General features: G+C 37.6%; 1 protein-coding gene across 2 annotated transcripts in view; it reads right to left on the bottom strand.

The window, feature by feature from the left end:
- Positions 1-14,338, bottom strand: part of RFC1 (replication factor C subunit 1) — a 77,235-nt gene that overhangs the window by 52,774 nt on the left and 10,123 nt on the right. For both annotated transcript variants that reach the window (XM_008701409.2, XM_008701410.2), the window contains exon 2: positions 10,599-10,727. In XM_008701409.2, the coding sequence (XP_008699631.2) occupies positions 10,599-10,727 (129 nt within the window). The remainder of the gene's footprint in view (positions 1-10,598; positions 10,728-14,338) is intronic.

Genomic DNA, 14,338 nt, shown 5'->3' with positions numbered 1-14,338 from the left:
AATTCTGCGCCCCCCCCCAGGAGACATTTTTTGCTTGTCATAACTGGGGGGGGAGGGCGATGGACTGAATGGGTAGACGGTAGACCAGGGATGTTTCTAAACATCCTACAGTGCACAAGATAGTCTTCCACAACAAAGAATTATACAGCCCAAAATGTCATTAATGCCCTACTTAGACTGAAGAATAAGCCAGATCCACCAACAAAAAGAGAAGAGATAACAAACGCCAGCATGGATATGAAGAAAAAGGAACCCTTCTGGACTGCTGGTGCAACTATAAAATGGTACAGCCACTATGAAAAACGGTATGGAGGTTCCTCAAAAAAAATTTTTTATATGACCCAGCAATTCTACTTCTGGAAATACTTCTAAAGGAAACAAAAACACTAACTCAAAAAGATATCTGCACCCCCCATGTTCACAGAAGCATTATTTATAATGGCCAAGACATGGAAACAACCAATGTGACCATCAAAGCAGGAAAGGATAAAGTTGTGATACACATAAAAAAAGAGGAAGTCCTACCATTTGCAACAACACGGATGAGCCTTGAAGGCATTACACTGCCTAAGTCAGAGAAAGATAAACACTGTATGATCTCACCTATATGTGGACTCTAAAACAAATTTAAAAACATACCAAATTCATAGAAAAAGAGATCAGACTTGTGGTTACCAGAGGCAGGGGGTGAGGGGAGGTACAACTGGAGGACGGTAATCAAAAGGTATAAACTTCTAGTTATAAGTCCTAGGGATGTAATATACAACATGGAGACTATAGTTAACACTGCTATTTGATACACAGGAAACTTGTTAAGAGGGTAGATCTAAAAGTTCTCACCACAGGAGAAATTTCTTTTCCTTTTACTATATCTATATGAGATAATGGATGTTAACTAAACCTCACATTTAACTTTTCCCAAAAAGCATCAAGAAAGCAGATTTTAAAAAATGTAACCAATTATAAGCTAGAAATGTTTCTAGGGGTGTCTGGCTGGCTCAGTTGATTAGAGCATGTGACTCTTGATCTCAGTGTTGTGAGTTCAAGCCCCCAGGATGGGTGTAGAGATTACTTGAAAGTAAAATCTTAGGAGCACCTGGGTGGCTCAGTCAGTTAAGCATCCAACTTTTAATTTCGGCTCAGGTCATGATCTCAGGATTGTGAGATCAAGCCCTGCATCAGGCTCCGCACTGAGATTCTCTCTCCCCCTCTGACCCCAACCCCACTCATGTGCACAATAAATAAATAAATAAATAAATAAATAAATAAAAGGGGGTGAATAAATAAAATAAAATCTTTAAAAAAAGAAATATGCTTCTATTCATTACACTGAAATTTGAAAAATATAAGAACAAGCAACTACCTTGCAAGAAAATGAGATAAATGAACTATTATAATTCAAATACACCACCAGACTGGAGGACAGAGTTAGAATCAACTATATTAACTCCCAGAAGGGAGAGAGCCACAGAAGGAGAGTCTCAAATTCTGCAGTAAACTTAGCCCAAACCTGTAGCTGTCTTCTGAACTACATAGGAATAGAACAACTCCCAGTGCCCAGCTAAGGATAAAAGAATTGAACAAAGATTTCATCTGCTGCCCACCACAGCAGAGACAAGAGCTTAGGGTTTGAGTTCAGCCAAATTAACTGCTTGCTAAACCAAAAGAATTTACACTCTTTGGATGAATATAATAGAATCCAGATTGCCTACACTATATAATTCACACTATTCAACATAAATCCAAAATAACCAGACATATACACACAAAAAAGTAGGAAATGTGACCTGTGATGCTTCCTCTTACCTGTAAACTTGCCTGGGCCACAAAGTACCTAGATATTACATCAAACATTATCCTAGTGTTTCTATAAAGGTGTTTTTGGATGAATCTAACATTTAAATCAATAGACTGACTAAAGGAGATTCCTCTCCCTAATGTGAGTGAACCTGATCCAATCAGATGAAGGTCTGAAGAGACCAAAAGGCTAACCCTCTCCCAAATAAGAGAATTCCTCCTTCCTGTCTGCCTTCAACCTGGGACATCAACTATTCCTGAATCTCAACCCTACTACCCTTGTCTAGCAGGCCTGAGCCTACAATCAAACTACTGGCTCTCCTAGTTCATAAGACTTCAGACTCACACTTAAACTATACCATCAGTTATCGTAAGTCTCCACCTTGCCCAACTGTAGGTCTAGGTACTTGTCAGCCCACATAATCACATGCATGAGTTCTTTAAAATAAATCTCCTTCTAGATTCTATTTCTCTAGAGAATCCTAACACAGATTTTGTTACCATGAAATGGAGTTGTGCAGTAAAAAATACCTAAAATATGGAAGTGGCTTTGGAACTGGGTTATGATGAAGGCTAGAAAGTTTTTGATGTGCCTGCTTAAAAAAAGCCTAGGACTTCTGGTCCAAGATGTTGCAATGAACTCACCTCCACAGGACACACCAAATCTATACCTATTTATAGAGCAATTCCTCCTGAAGAACTGAGGGTTGACTGAACAGCTTCTGCACAACAAAAGATAGAGAGACCACATAGAGAAAGGCAAGAGAAACAGAGACAGGGTAACGAAAGGAACCCCCACCCATCACTGTGAACTGCATCAGGGACAGATAGTACTGAGGGACCATAAGAAGATTATCTTCCCTGGGGCAGAGAAAAAAGGCCGTGGTTTAAAAGAGTAACTAGATTACAAAGAATTCAGCTCTAGAACTCCACGAAATGGCTGGGGGAGCTGCTGGAACTCTCTCCAGGTTGGAGGGGTCAAGGCTCCACCTTGACAGCATGGACAGAAGCAGGGTCCTGGTGACTTGCTGGCATATCACCTCAATAAACCCCAGGACCCATCTCACACCAGCCCTAGACACCCCACCCATGTGACCCCAGCACAACACACACGACATCCCTGGTCAGCTCCCCCATACAGTGCTAGCTGTCTTGCCAAGGTGACACAGGCACAAGGCACCCCAAAACATCACTTTTGCTCCAGACAACTTGCCAGGGCAACCCTGATGCAGAACTCCCCAAGAACACACCCGCTTTGGCTCCAGATGACTCACTAGGGTACCCACTACGTGCAATGCTTGGGGACCACCCTGCCCACTCCTGCTTCGGATCCAGACAACTCACCAGGCACCCCTACACAGAGTACCCCAGCATACCTCAACTTGCATATACTTCAGCTTCAGCTGTCCTCAGCACAGAGAACCCTGAGACCATCCTGGCCCATGCCCATTTCAGCTTCAACTGTCCTACTAGGGCACTCTGTGCGCAGAGACCCCCGGGAGCACCCAGCTTGCACCTACTTCAGCTTCAACAGTCCTGCCAGGGCACCCTCTATGCAGAGAGCCCTAGGACCACCCCAGCCCACACCCACCCCAGCTCAGGCCATCCCACCAGGGCACCCCAGCACAGAGTACCCCAGGACCACCAGCTACAACTTCAGCCAGCCAGCCAAAGTCACCAGGCACATGCAGCTACACAGGGAATGACCATACACAAGATCATTCCTTCAAGTTTACGAGAAATATCTGTTCCACCTAATTCACAGAAACAAACACAGAAAGTCAAGCAAAATGAGAAGACGGAGGAATGTGCTTCAAATGAAAGAAGACAAAGCCTCAGAAAAAGAACTAAATACAATAGAGATAACCAAGCTATCTGCTAAACATTTCAAACTTCAAAAAAAAAAAATATTAATGATCATAGAGATGCACACCAACTGGAGAGAAGAGTGGATGAATTCAGTGAGAACTTCAACAAAGAGAAAATATTAAAAAGGACGGGCATTGAAGAATACAATAAATGAAATGAAAAATACACTAGAGGTAATCAACAGATTAGAGAACGCAGAACAGATCAGCAATCTGGAAGAGAGACTAATGGTAAGCACCCAAGCTGTACGGCAAAAAGGAAAAAGAATTTTTTAAAAAAATGAGAACAGGTTAAGGATCTCTTGGAAAACATCAAGCAAACAAATAGTTGCATTATAGGGGTCTCAGAAGAGAGATAAAGAGCTTCCCAAATAAACAAAAATTAAAGGATTTCATCACCACTAAACCAGCCTCACAAGAAATGTTAAAGGGCTTCTTTACGTGGATAAAAAAGGCTCTAATTAGAAGAAAATTATGAAAAAGAAAATTCACTAAGCAAACACAGTAAAGGTAGTAGAGCAATCACTTACAAAGTTAGTATAAAGGTTAAATGACAGAAGTAGTAAAATCAGCTATATTTTAAAAAGTTAATTAAGAGGACTCCCATAATAAAAAGATGTAAAACCTAACAACATATATACAAAAAGTGGACGGAGGGGAGTAAAAATGAAGTTGTTTTAGAATGTGTTCGATCTTAAGTGATCACCAATGTAATACAGACTACCACATGTTACATAGGAACCTGATGATAACCACAAGCCAAAAACCTATAATAGATACACAAAAAATAAAGACAAGCACAACACTGAAGAAAGTTATCAATCACAAGGAAAGAGAGCAAGAGAACAAAGGAACAGAGAAGAACTACAAAAACAATCAGAAATCAATTAACAAAACAGCAATAAGTATATATCTATCAATAATTACTCTAAATGTAAATGGCCTAAATGCTCCAATCAAAAGACACTGGGTTAAAAAAAAAAAAAAAAAACCAGACAGGGGCTGATAGAGTGGATAACAAAAACAAGACCCATCTATATGCTACCTACAAGAGACTCAAGTCAGACCTAAAGACACATACAAACTGAAAGTGAAGAGATGGAAACTTAAAAAAAAAAAAAAAAATTAGTATTCAAGTATCATATGCAAGTATTGCTTAAAAAAACAGCAATACTCGATCAGACAAAACAGACTTTAAAACAAAAACTGTAACAAGAAACAAAAAATGGCATTACATAAAGATAAAAGGATCAATCCCACAAGAGGATATAACAATTGTAAATATCTATGCATCCAACACTGAAGCACATAAATGCATAACACACACAAATATTAAGAGATGAAAAGGAAGAAACTGACAGTTTTACAACAATAGTAGGGAACTTTAACACCCCCTTTACATCAATGGATAGATCATCCAGGCAGAAAATCAATAAGGAAACAGATTAGATGGACTTAATAGATATATACAGAACATTCCATCCAAAAACAACAGAATACATATTCTTTCCAAGTGCACGTGGAACATTCTCCAAGACAGGTAACATGTTAAGCCAGAAAATAAGTCTCAATAAATTTAAGAAAACTAAACTCATTATCAAGCATCTTTTCCAACCATAATGGTATGAAACTAGAAATCAATTACAAGAAAAAAACTGGGGAAAAAACCACAAACGTGGAGTTTAAACAACATGCTACTAAACAACTGATTGGTCAATGATGAAACCAAAGAAGAAATTAAAAAATATATGTACTAGTACTGGAAGTCCTAGCCATAGCTACCAGACAAGGAAAAGAAACAAAAGGCATCCAAATTGGTAAAGAAAAAAATTGTCACTACTTGCAAATAACAAACTATTCATAGAAATCCCTAAAAACTCCACCAAAAAAACATAAGAATAAATTAATTTAGTAAAGTCACAGGACAGAAAAATATATAGAAATCTGTTGCATCTCTATATACTAATAATGAAGTATCAGAAATAGAAATTAAGGAAACAATTCTATTTACAATAGAACCAAAAAGAAGAAAATACTTAGAAACAAATTTAATCAAGAAGATGAAAGGTCTGTACTCTGAAAACTATAAAATAGATGAACAAAACTGAAGATGTCACAAATGAAGACATTCCAGGCTCATGGATTGGAAGAATATTATTAAAACATCCATACTACCCAAAGCAACCTACAGATTCAAAGCGATCCCTATCAAAATGCCAACAGCAATTTTCAAAGAACCAAAACAAAAAATACTAAAATTTGTATGGAACCATAAAAGACCCCAAATAGCCAAAGCAATCTTGAAAAAGAAGAACAAAACTGGAGGTTATCACAATCCCACATTTCAACATATACTACAAAGCTGCAGTAATCAAAACAGTATGGTACTGGCATAAAAATAGACACCTAGATCAATGGAACAGAACAAGAGAGCCTAGAAATAAACCCACACTTATATATTGAATTAATCTACAACAAAGGAGGCAAAAATATACAATGGGAAAAAGACAGTCTCTTCAACAAATGGTGCTGGGAAAATCGGCAGCTACATGCAAAAGAATGAAACTGGACCACTTTCTTACACCATAAACAAAATAAACTCAAAATGGAGTAAAGACCTAAATGTTAGACCTGAAACCATAAAACTCCTAAAAGAAAACACAGGCAGTAATCTCTTTGATATCGGCCTTCAGCAATCTTTTTCTAGATGCCTCCTTCAGCAAGGGAAACAAAAGAAAAAAATAAAACTATTGAGACTACACCAAAATAAAAAGCTTTTGCACAGCAAAGGAAACCATCAACAAAATGAAGAGGCAACCTACCGAATGGGAGAAGATATTTGCAAACAATATATCCAATAAGGCATTAATATCCAAAGTATATAAAGAACTTCTACAACTCAACACCAAAAAAACCCCAATAATCTGATTAAGAAAATGGGCAAAGAACCAGAAAAGACCTTCAGATGGCCAACAGACACATCAAAAGATGTTCAACATCACTAATCATTAGGGCAAATCAAAACCACAATGAAATATCACATTATACCTGTCAGAATGGCTAGAATAAAAAAGACAAGAAACAAGTGTTGGTGAGTATGTGGAAGAAAAAAAAAAAAAACACTCATGCACTGTTGGTGGGAGTGTAAGCTGGTGCAGCCACTGTGGAAAATAGTATGGAGGCTCCTCAAAACATTAAAAATAGAAATGCATACAATCTGGTAATTCCACTACTATTTATCCAAAGAAAACAAAAACACTAATTCAAAAAGATACATACACCCCTATGTTTACTGCGTTTACAACAGCCAAGATATGAAAGCATGTCCATCAATAAAGATGTCACACACACATTAGTCAGCCATAAAAAAGAAAGAGATCTTGCCATTTCTGACAACTAGAGAGTATTATTATACTAAATGAAGTAAGACAAACAGCAAAAGACAAATACCATATAATTTCACTTGTAAGTGGAATCTAAAAAAACAAAATGAATGAACAAAACAGAAACCGACCCATAAATACAGAAAACTAACTGGTGGTTGCCAGAGAGAAGGGGGTTGGGGGCATGGGCAAATAGGGATGTGGAGAGTGACAGGTACAGGCTTCCAGTTATGAAACAAATCAGGCATGGGGATGAAAGTTATAGCATAAGGAATACAGTCAGTGATATTGTAATAGTGTTGTATAGCTATGGATGACAGCTACACTTGCGAGCATAGCGTAACACAGAGCTGTTGAATTATGTTGTTGTACACCTGAAACTAATATAACACTATGTATCAACTGTACTTCAATAAACAAAATAAATACATAAAGAGAAAAATTTTGTAAAATGTAAATGTAGGCTCCTGTGAAGGGACTGTTGGTTGTAACACGGATGTTAAATGCAACTCCAGCAAGGTCTCAGGGACAAAAGAGAAGAGCTATAGTGCAAGCTTCTATCATCTTAGAGAATATATATATCATAAATAGAATGCTGGTAAAATATGAACATGAAAGACCATTCTGGTAAGGATTCAGACAGAAATGAGGAACAGATTGTTGGAAATTGGAGGAAAAGGCAATCCTTGTTATAAACTGGCAAAGAACTTGGCTAAATTGTGTTTTAGTGCTTTGTGAAAGATAGAACTCGTGAACAATAAAATTGAGTATTTAGCTGAGGAGACTTCGAAGTAAAATGTTGGAAAGTGCAGCCTGGGTCCTCTATAGTAAAATCCAAGAGGAGAGAAATGAACTGAATTGTTAAGCAAACACAAACCAAGACTTAAAAGATCTGGAAAATACTCAACCTGTCTATATTGCACAAAATGAGAATGCACGTTATAAAGAGAACACCAAAAGTGTGGCTGGACTATCACTCAATAAAGAGATGGGATTACACAAGCAAAAACACAGCTAGTTCGAAATGAAAAAGACAAAATGAAGGAAGGCTGACAGACTTCTTCATTCTACAGGACAGGACAATAGGCTACTCACTACAAACCTGCACTATTCTCCAAGAAAAGGAGATGACGGTGATTCAGAGATCATCAGGGCTGTCTTATTCCTTGTTTCAACGATCAGCCTCCATCCAGAAGCCTTGGGAGTAGGACCACCCTGCAGAGCTGTGGGGGTGAGACCACTGCTCTAGAGGATCCAGAAGGCAGGGCATGCGAGCTAAAGAAGATTTTCTCGAGCTTTAAGATCTAATAGAATTTGCCCTGCTAGGCTTTGGACTTTTTTGGGACCCATCTCCCGTTTCTTCCTTGTGATTTCCCCCTTTTGAGATGACGATGTCTATATTCTATGTCTGTCCCACCACTGTGTTTTAGAAACACATACTTGTCTGGTTTTACAGGTTCACAGATGAAGAGAAATTTTGCCTCAGTATGAATCATACCTTGAGTCTCACCTGTATCTGATTTAAATGGTATTTAGATAAGATTTTGGACTTTGGAGTTGATATTGCAATGAATTCAGACTTTTGGGGACTGTTAAGATGGAATGAATGTATTTTGCATGTGAGAAGGATATGAATTCAGGGGGCCATTGGCAAAATGTTTGGACTGAATGCTTGTATCCCTCCAAATTCATATGCTGAACCCTTATACCCTCACGGTGGCTACGGAGATGGAGTCTCTAGAAAGTAATTAAGATTAAATGAGGTCGTAAGGATGGGACTCTGATCTGATAAGCTTAATATCCTTACAAGAGATACCAGAGAGCTCACTCACACACATGTATATACACATACTCACTAGCTCTCTCTCTCCCCATGTGCTCACAACAAGGTTACATGAGGACCTGGCAAGAAGGTAGCCATCTATGATCCAGAAAAAGAGCTCTTGCCAAGAACTGAATTGGCTGGAACCTGAATCATAGACTTTTAGTCTCTAGAACTATAAGAAAATAAATTTCTGTTGTTTAAATCATCCAGTCTATGGTATTTTGTTACAGTAGCCCAAACTAATACTTGAACCACAGACTCAAGAGAAAAGGCATTTAACAGAGACCAAATCCTAATATATGTTAGTATTAGAAGACAAAGTTTGAAGTAGCTATTATAACTACATTCAAGAACATAAAGAAGAGAAATAAAAAGTATGAAAAGGAAACAAATGGAAATTCTAGAATTGAAAATCACAATATTCACCATAAAATATTCACTAAATAGGCTTAACAGCAAATTGGAGAGGAAGAAATAGTCAGTGAACCTGAAGACAGTAACAGAGAAATTATACAATCTGAAGACCAAAAAAGGATAAAAATGAACAAGCCTTGATGAGCTATGAGACAGTATCAAAATTCTAATATGTGTATAGTTGGAATCCCAGAAGAAGAGAAAGAGAATGAGGCAGACATATATTTGAAGAAATAATGGCAAAGAGTTCCCAAATTTGGTGAGATTTATAAATTTATAGATTCAAGAAGCTCAGAAACCATAAACAGCATACACACAAGAAAACATACCCAGGCATACCACAGTCAAAGCTAAAAACCAAAGATAAAAATCCTAAAGGCAGCACAAGAAAAACAATACATAATGTACAATAGAAAATACAAATGACTGCAAATATCTCTCCAGAAAAAAAGAGACCAAAAGACAATGGAACATCTTTAAAGTGCTAAACCAAAAAACTGCCAATCCAAAATTCTATAACCAGCAAAAATATCCTTCAAAATGAAGACAAAATATATTATTAGATAAACAAAAACTTGCAGAATTTGCTACCAAAAGACCTATACTACAAGAAATGATAAAGAAAACTCTTCAGGTTTAAAAACAATGATATGACATAGAAATTCAGAAATTCTTATCTTCAATAAGAAATGAAAGCACCAGAAATGGCATATATGTGGGTAAACATAAAAGATCAATTTTTTCCTTTAAATTTCTTTAAAATCTGTGTCTGTTCAGAGCAGAAATTATTACACTGACTGTGCAGTATTAACATACGTAGATATAATACATGACAACTAAAACATAAAAGATGAAGTAGTGATAACAGACCTGTAGAGTTGCAAAATTCTTACATTTTACAGGAAGTGGAATAATAATAATTCAGAAACACTATTGTAGCCATTGCCTGCTTTCTACAGTGACACTGTATCTTAACTTCTCTGAGGCCCAAGGAAGACAGAGAAAAGAATAAAGCCTTCCTCCAAAACCTTCCGTCACCAGAAGTCCAACACCTTTCACTTGGGGCTTACGTCTCTACGAACAAACTTTGGTCACAAAATGCAAAGTTTTAACAACTAAAAAGGGTTCCACCTCTACTTCAGAAAAATGAGCAACAAATGCATCAGCTACATTAATCAGAAATACACTTATCTTCTTCCTCTGCAAAATGAGTTGAAATCTATATTTACCTCAGCCTCCCAACATATCAAGTCTAGGAATTGAATTTATTTAACTTTTTATACACTTCAATATTGTATCTGAAAAACTGACCTTGATTTCCTTTATTCCTTTCTTTGCTTTTAAAGTTTCTTCAGCGGACTTTGTTTTCTCACTCTTCTTTATTGTTTCAGTTACGGGTTTCTTTCCACTTGGTATAACCCCAAAGAATTTCCGAATATCCTAAAAGCAAAAAAGGACACGGGTAAGCAAACATGAACTGCACAAAATATGAATTTCAACCACAAAAAGGGACAGCTCTACACACACACTGGTTTACCTTCAATAATTTCTTCATAATGAGATAGTTCCATGTGTGCAACAGCATTTATTTCACATGCAAAAGTTAACTGATAAAATTACCTGAGTTAAAAATAATCTGCCTAATGAAAAACAATATTAATTCTCAGAATTTGGCCAAAAACAGGACAAAAATAAGCAAGTGAGGGGCGCCTGGGTGGTGTAGCGGTTGGGCGTCTGCCCTCGGCTCAGGGCGTGATCCTGGCATTATGGGATCGATCCCCACGTCAGGCTCCTCCGCTACGAGCCTGCTTCTTCCTCTCCCACTCCCCTGCTTGTGTTCCCTCTCTCGCTGGCTGTCTCTATCTCTGTCAAATAAATAAATAAAATCTTTAAAAAAAAAAATAAGCAAGTGAAATTTTTCTTAACAACAGCACAATTACTAAAGAGGCAAGAAACAAGTACTGCTTGTTCATACGTGCATATACTCATCCCACCACTCCAGGCAGAGCTAGGGAGAAGACAAATGTTGAAGAGCATAATCCTTGCCCAGGGGATCTATACTCCAGTCTGAGAGAAGGATAACTCTCACAACCCTGATCATTTAAGACCTTAATAACTAAAAACCTTAGAAATTATTTTTCTTTATATGATTTTTCCAAATTCTGAAAAAAATATTTTGATGATTACAATATTCTCTTTAATTGCTCTATTCCCTTGTTACACTGAATTAAAATGTAATCATAATGAAACATTTACAATGTAATTTACAATTTAAATCACTCACTTTTATCTTTTGCATACATATCCTTCCCTACTAGTTTAGATTTTAGCTTTGAAGAAAGTATGTTGTAGAGAATGGGAATAGACCTTAGAATCAGAAAGCCTCGGTTGGACTCTCTGCTGTAGTGATTTTTATGTGTGACCTTGGGCAGGTTACCTTAATCTGTTTTCCCGTCAGTAAAGTGGAACTCATACTACTTATACTTTACGAGAATTAATTAAATTTGGCTCAGTAAAAAGCTTCCCTTCCCCTCATTTATGAACTATTATCCCTTCATATCACTGACACATCTCTATTTGCAATTACCTCTGCTCCCAGGCAAGGATATAAGGAATACAGAATAATGAAATCTGAATAAGGATCTGAATTCCTAAGAATGGCGTTCAAGAGCCAGGTGTTCTGCTCTTCCTATCCTTAATGGCTATATTTCTGAGTTTTCAATCCTTTTTACCTGTTCCAACCTATCTATTACAGTGAGGAAAATGCCTGTTAAAAGTACCTTGTGAAGTATAAGAAAGTTAACAAGTATTTCCTAGATCCTGGCAGTAAATGTCATACTCTTAAAATGTCAAAACTCCCAAATAAGCATGTTACGCACACGCACGCAAACAGCCTTGTGTCTAAGCAAATAAACAAAGCAGAGGAGGTACACAGGCACCTGAAGGTTTTTTTAATAAGCTTATAGACTTTCCTGGTTTTATGTTCTCTTTTGTATATTTCTTAATGTACAAAAGTCACAAACCCATCCTAATAAAATCTAAGTCTAAAAAATACTGTTTACGAAATGGACACCGCAGCTATGAAACTAAGACATTTGTGTCAGGTGCTAAAGAAAGATGGACAATAAAGAAAGCCACAGTCTTCCATATAATTTGCAAAAAATTGGGTTTGAGGTTGACAATGACTTACTTTATTGCTTCTGGAGGAAATGAACGTTTCACATCAGAGTTTCACTTTTAAAATTACCAAATGATTCTTCATTCAAACAGTGATGACTGTTCGCACATGCACACTGCACAGCACGGCATGGCACAGCACGTGCACCATGGAAATACCAAAACTCAGTATTAATAATCAGGTTAAAGTCAGTGCTGCTTTTCAACCTGTATTAGGACAACAAATGCTTAAAACCACAAAGAGAAAGAAAACAAAACATAGTTCAGGAAATGGAGTTGTTGGTTATATCGAGGCTCTCTGATTTTTGTCTGTTCCATACTGCCACGCCTCAGCACTGTTAACTTTCCTTCCCAAGTAATCCCTTCTAGTCACATCCCCTTTCTCTTCCTTTATTTTTTTAAAGATGTATTTATTTGAGAGAGACACGGAGGTGGGGGGTGGGATGCAGACTCCACGCTGAGTGCAGAGCCCCATGCAGTGCTCAATCTCACAACCCTGAGATCACCACCTGAGCCAAACCAAGAATCAGACGCTTAACCGCTTAACCAACTGCACCACCCAGGCACCCCTCCTTTCCTTTATTCTACCCTACTCTCTCACTCCCCGCACCCTTATACTCTGATGGCAGCACAACAGTTAAAGAAATTACAGCATGATCTAATTCAATATACACTGAAAATTAAAACTTTTGGAAAAGAATTTTCATCAGCATGAAAGCCAATCTATTCTACCTTTTAACAATTATCTCCAATGTGAGCAGCCATCATGTATATAAATATCTTTTTATATAGGTCACTAATTTGGCCTCAATTTAGAGAGTGACTTCACCTTACTCCTTAACATTTCCTGTCTAGTACTCCCAATGTTCAAAGATTTCATGAAATGACAAACCAGTCTAGTAGCTAATCATACTCCCAAACGATGGATCTAAACACCACTTTTCCCTGCACAGAAGGATTCTTGCGGAGTATACAAGTGGAAAAAGGAACAGATTTTTAAACTTACTTTTATAATCTTGGCAAAGGGAAAGCCTAAGCAGATTATCAAGGCTAGAAACCATCCATAAAGAAAGATTTGACCACATAAAAAAAAGATGCCATAATCAAAAGTTAAAATACAAACTAACTTGAAAATATCTACAACATATGTTATATATAAAAGGGTTCCTACAAATCAATAAAAGATAGCTGAGTAGAAAGATGAAAAGCTACCAGAGCAAATTATTTTTTTTTTAAGATTTTATTTATTTGAGAGAGAGGGAGCACAAGCAGGAGGAGCAGCAGACATAGGAGAGGGAGAAGCAGGCTCCCTGATGAGCAGAGAGCCCGATGCAGATGCGCAACTCGAACCCAGAACCCTCAGTTCATGACCTGAACTGAAAGCAGACACTTAACCAACTGAGCCACCCAGGCGCCCAAGCAAATTATTTTAAAAATGCAAATAACCAACAAACAATAAGAGATGTTCAACTTCACAAATAATAAACAGATAAGCTGGGGCACGTGGGTGGCTCAGTTGGTTAAGTGGCTGCCTTTGGCTCAGATCATGGTCCGGGGTCCTGGGATCAAGACCCGCATCGGGCTCCCTGTTCAGTGGTGAGTGTGCTTCTCCCTCTCCCTCTGTGATCTCTCTCGCTTTTGCTCTCTCTCAAATAAATAAAATCTTTTAAAATAAATAAATAAACATAAACTGAAACTGGATTATTTTTCTCTAAATGTTAAAACATTAATAATGCCCAGATTTGTCAAAGATATGGGGAAACATGCTCACATACTACACCACCATAGAAGTGAAAACTGGCATACTGGAAGACAAAAGCCACCTGAGCCAGCAATACTTCTCAAAATTTTAAATGTGCATACCCATTGTCCCA

Source organism: Ursus maritimus, unplaced genomic scaffold (genome assembly GCF_017311325.1).
Source record: "Ursus maritimus isolate PB19 unplaced genomic scaffold, ASM1731132v1 scaffold_8, whole genome shotgun sequence".
Lineage (NCBI taxonomy): Eukaryota > Metazoa > Chordata > Mammalia > Carnivora > Ursidae > Ursus > Ursus maritimus.
This window is presented reverse-complemented; position numbering and strand designations above follow the sequence as displayed.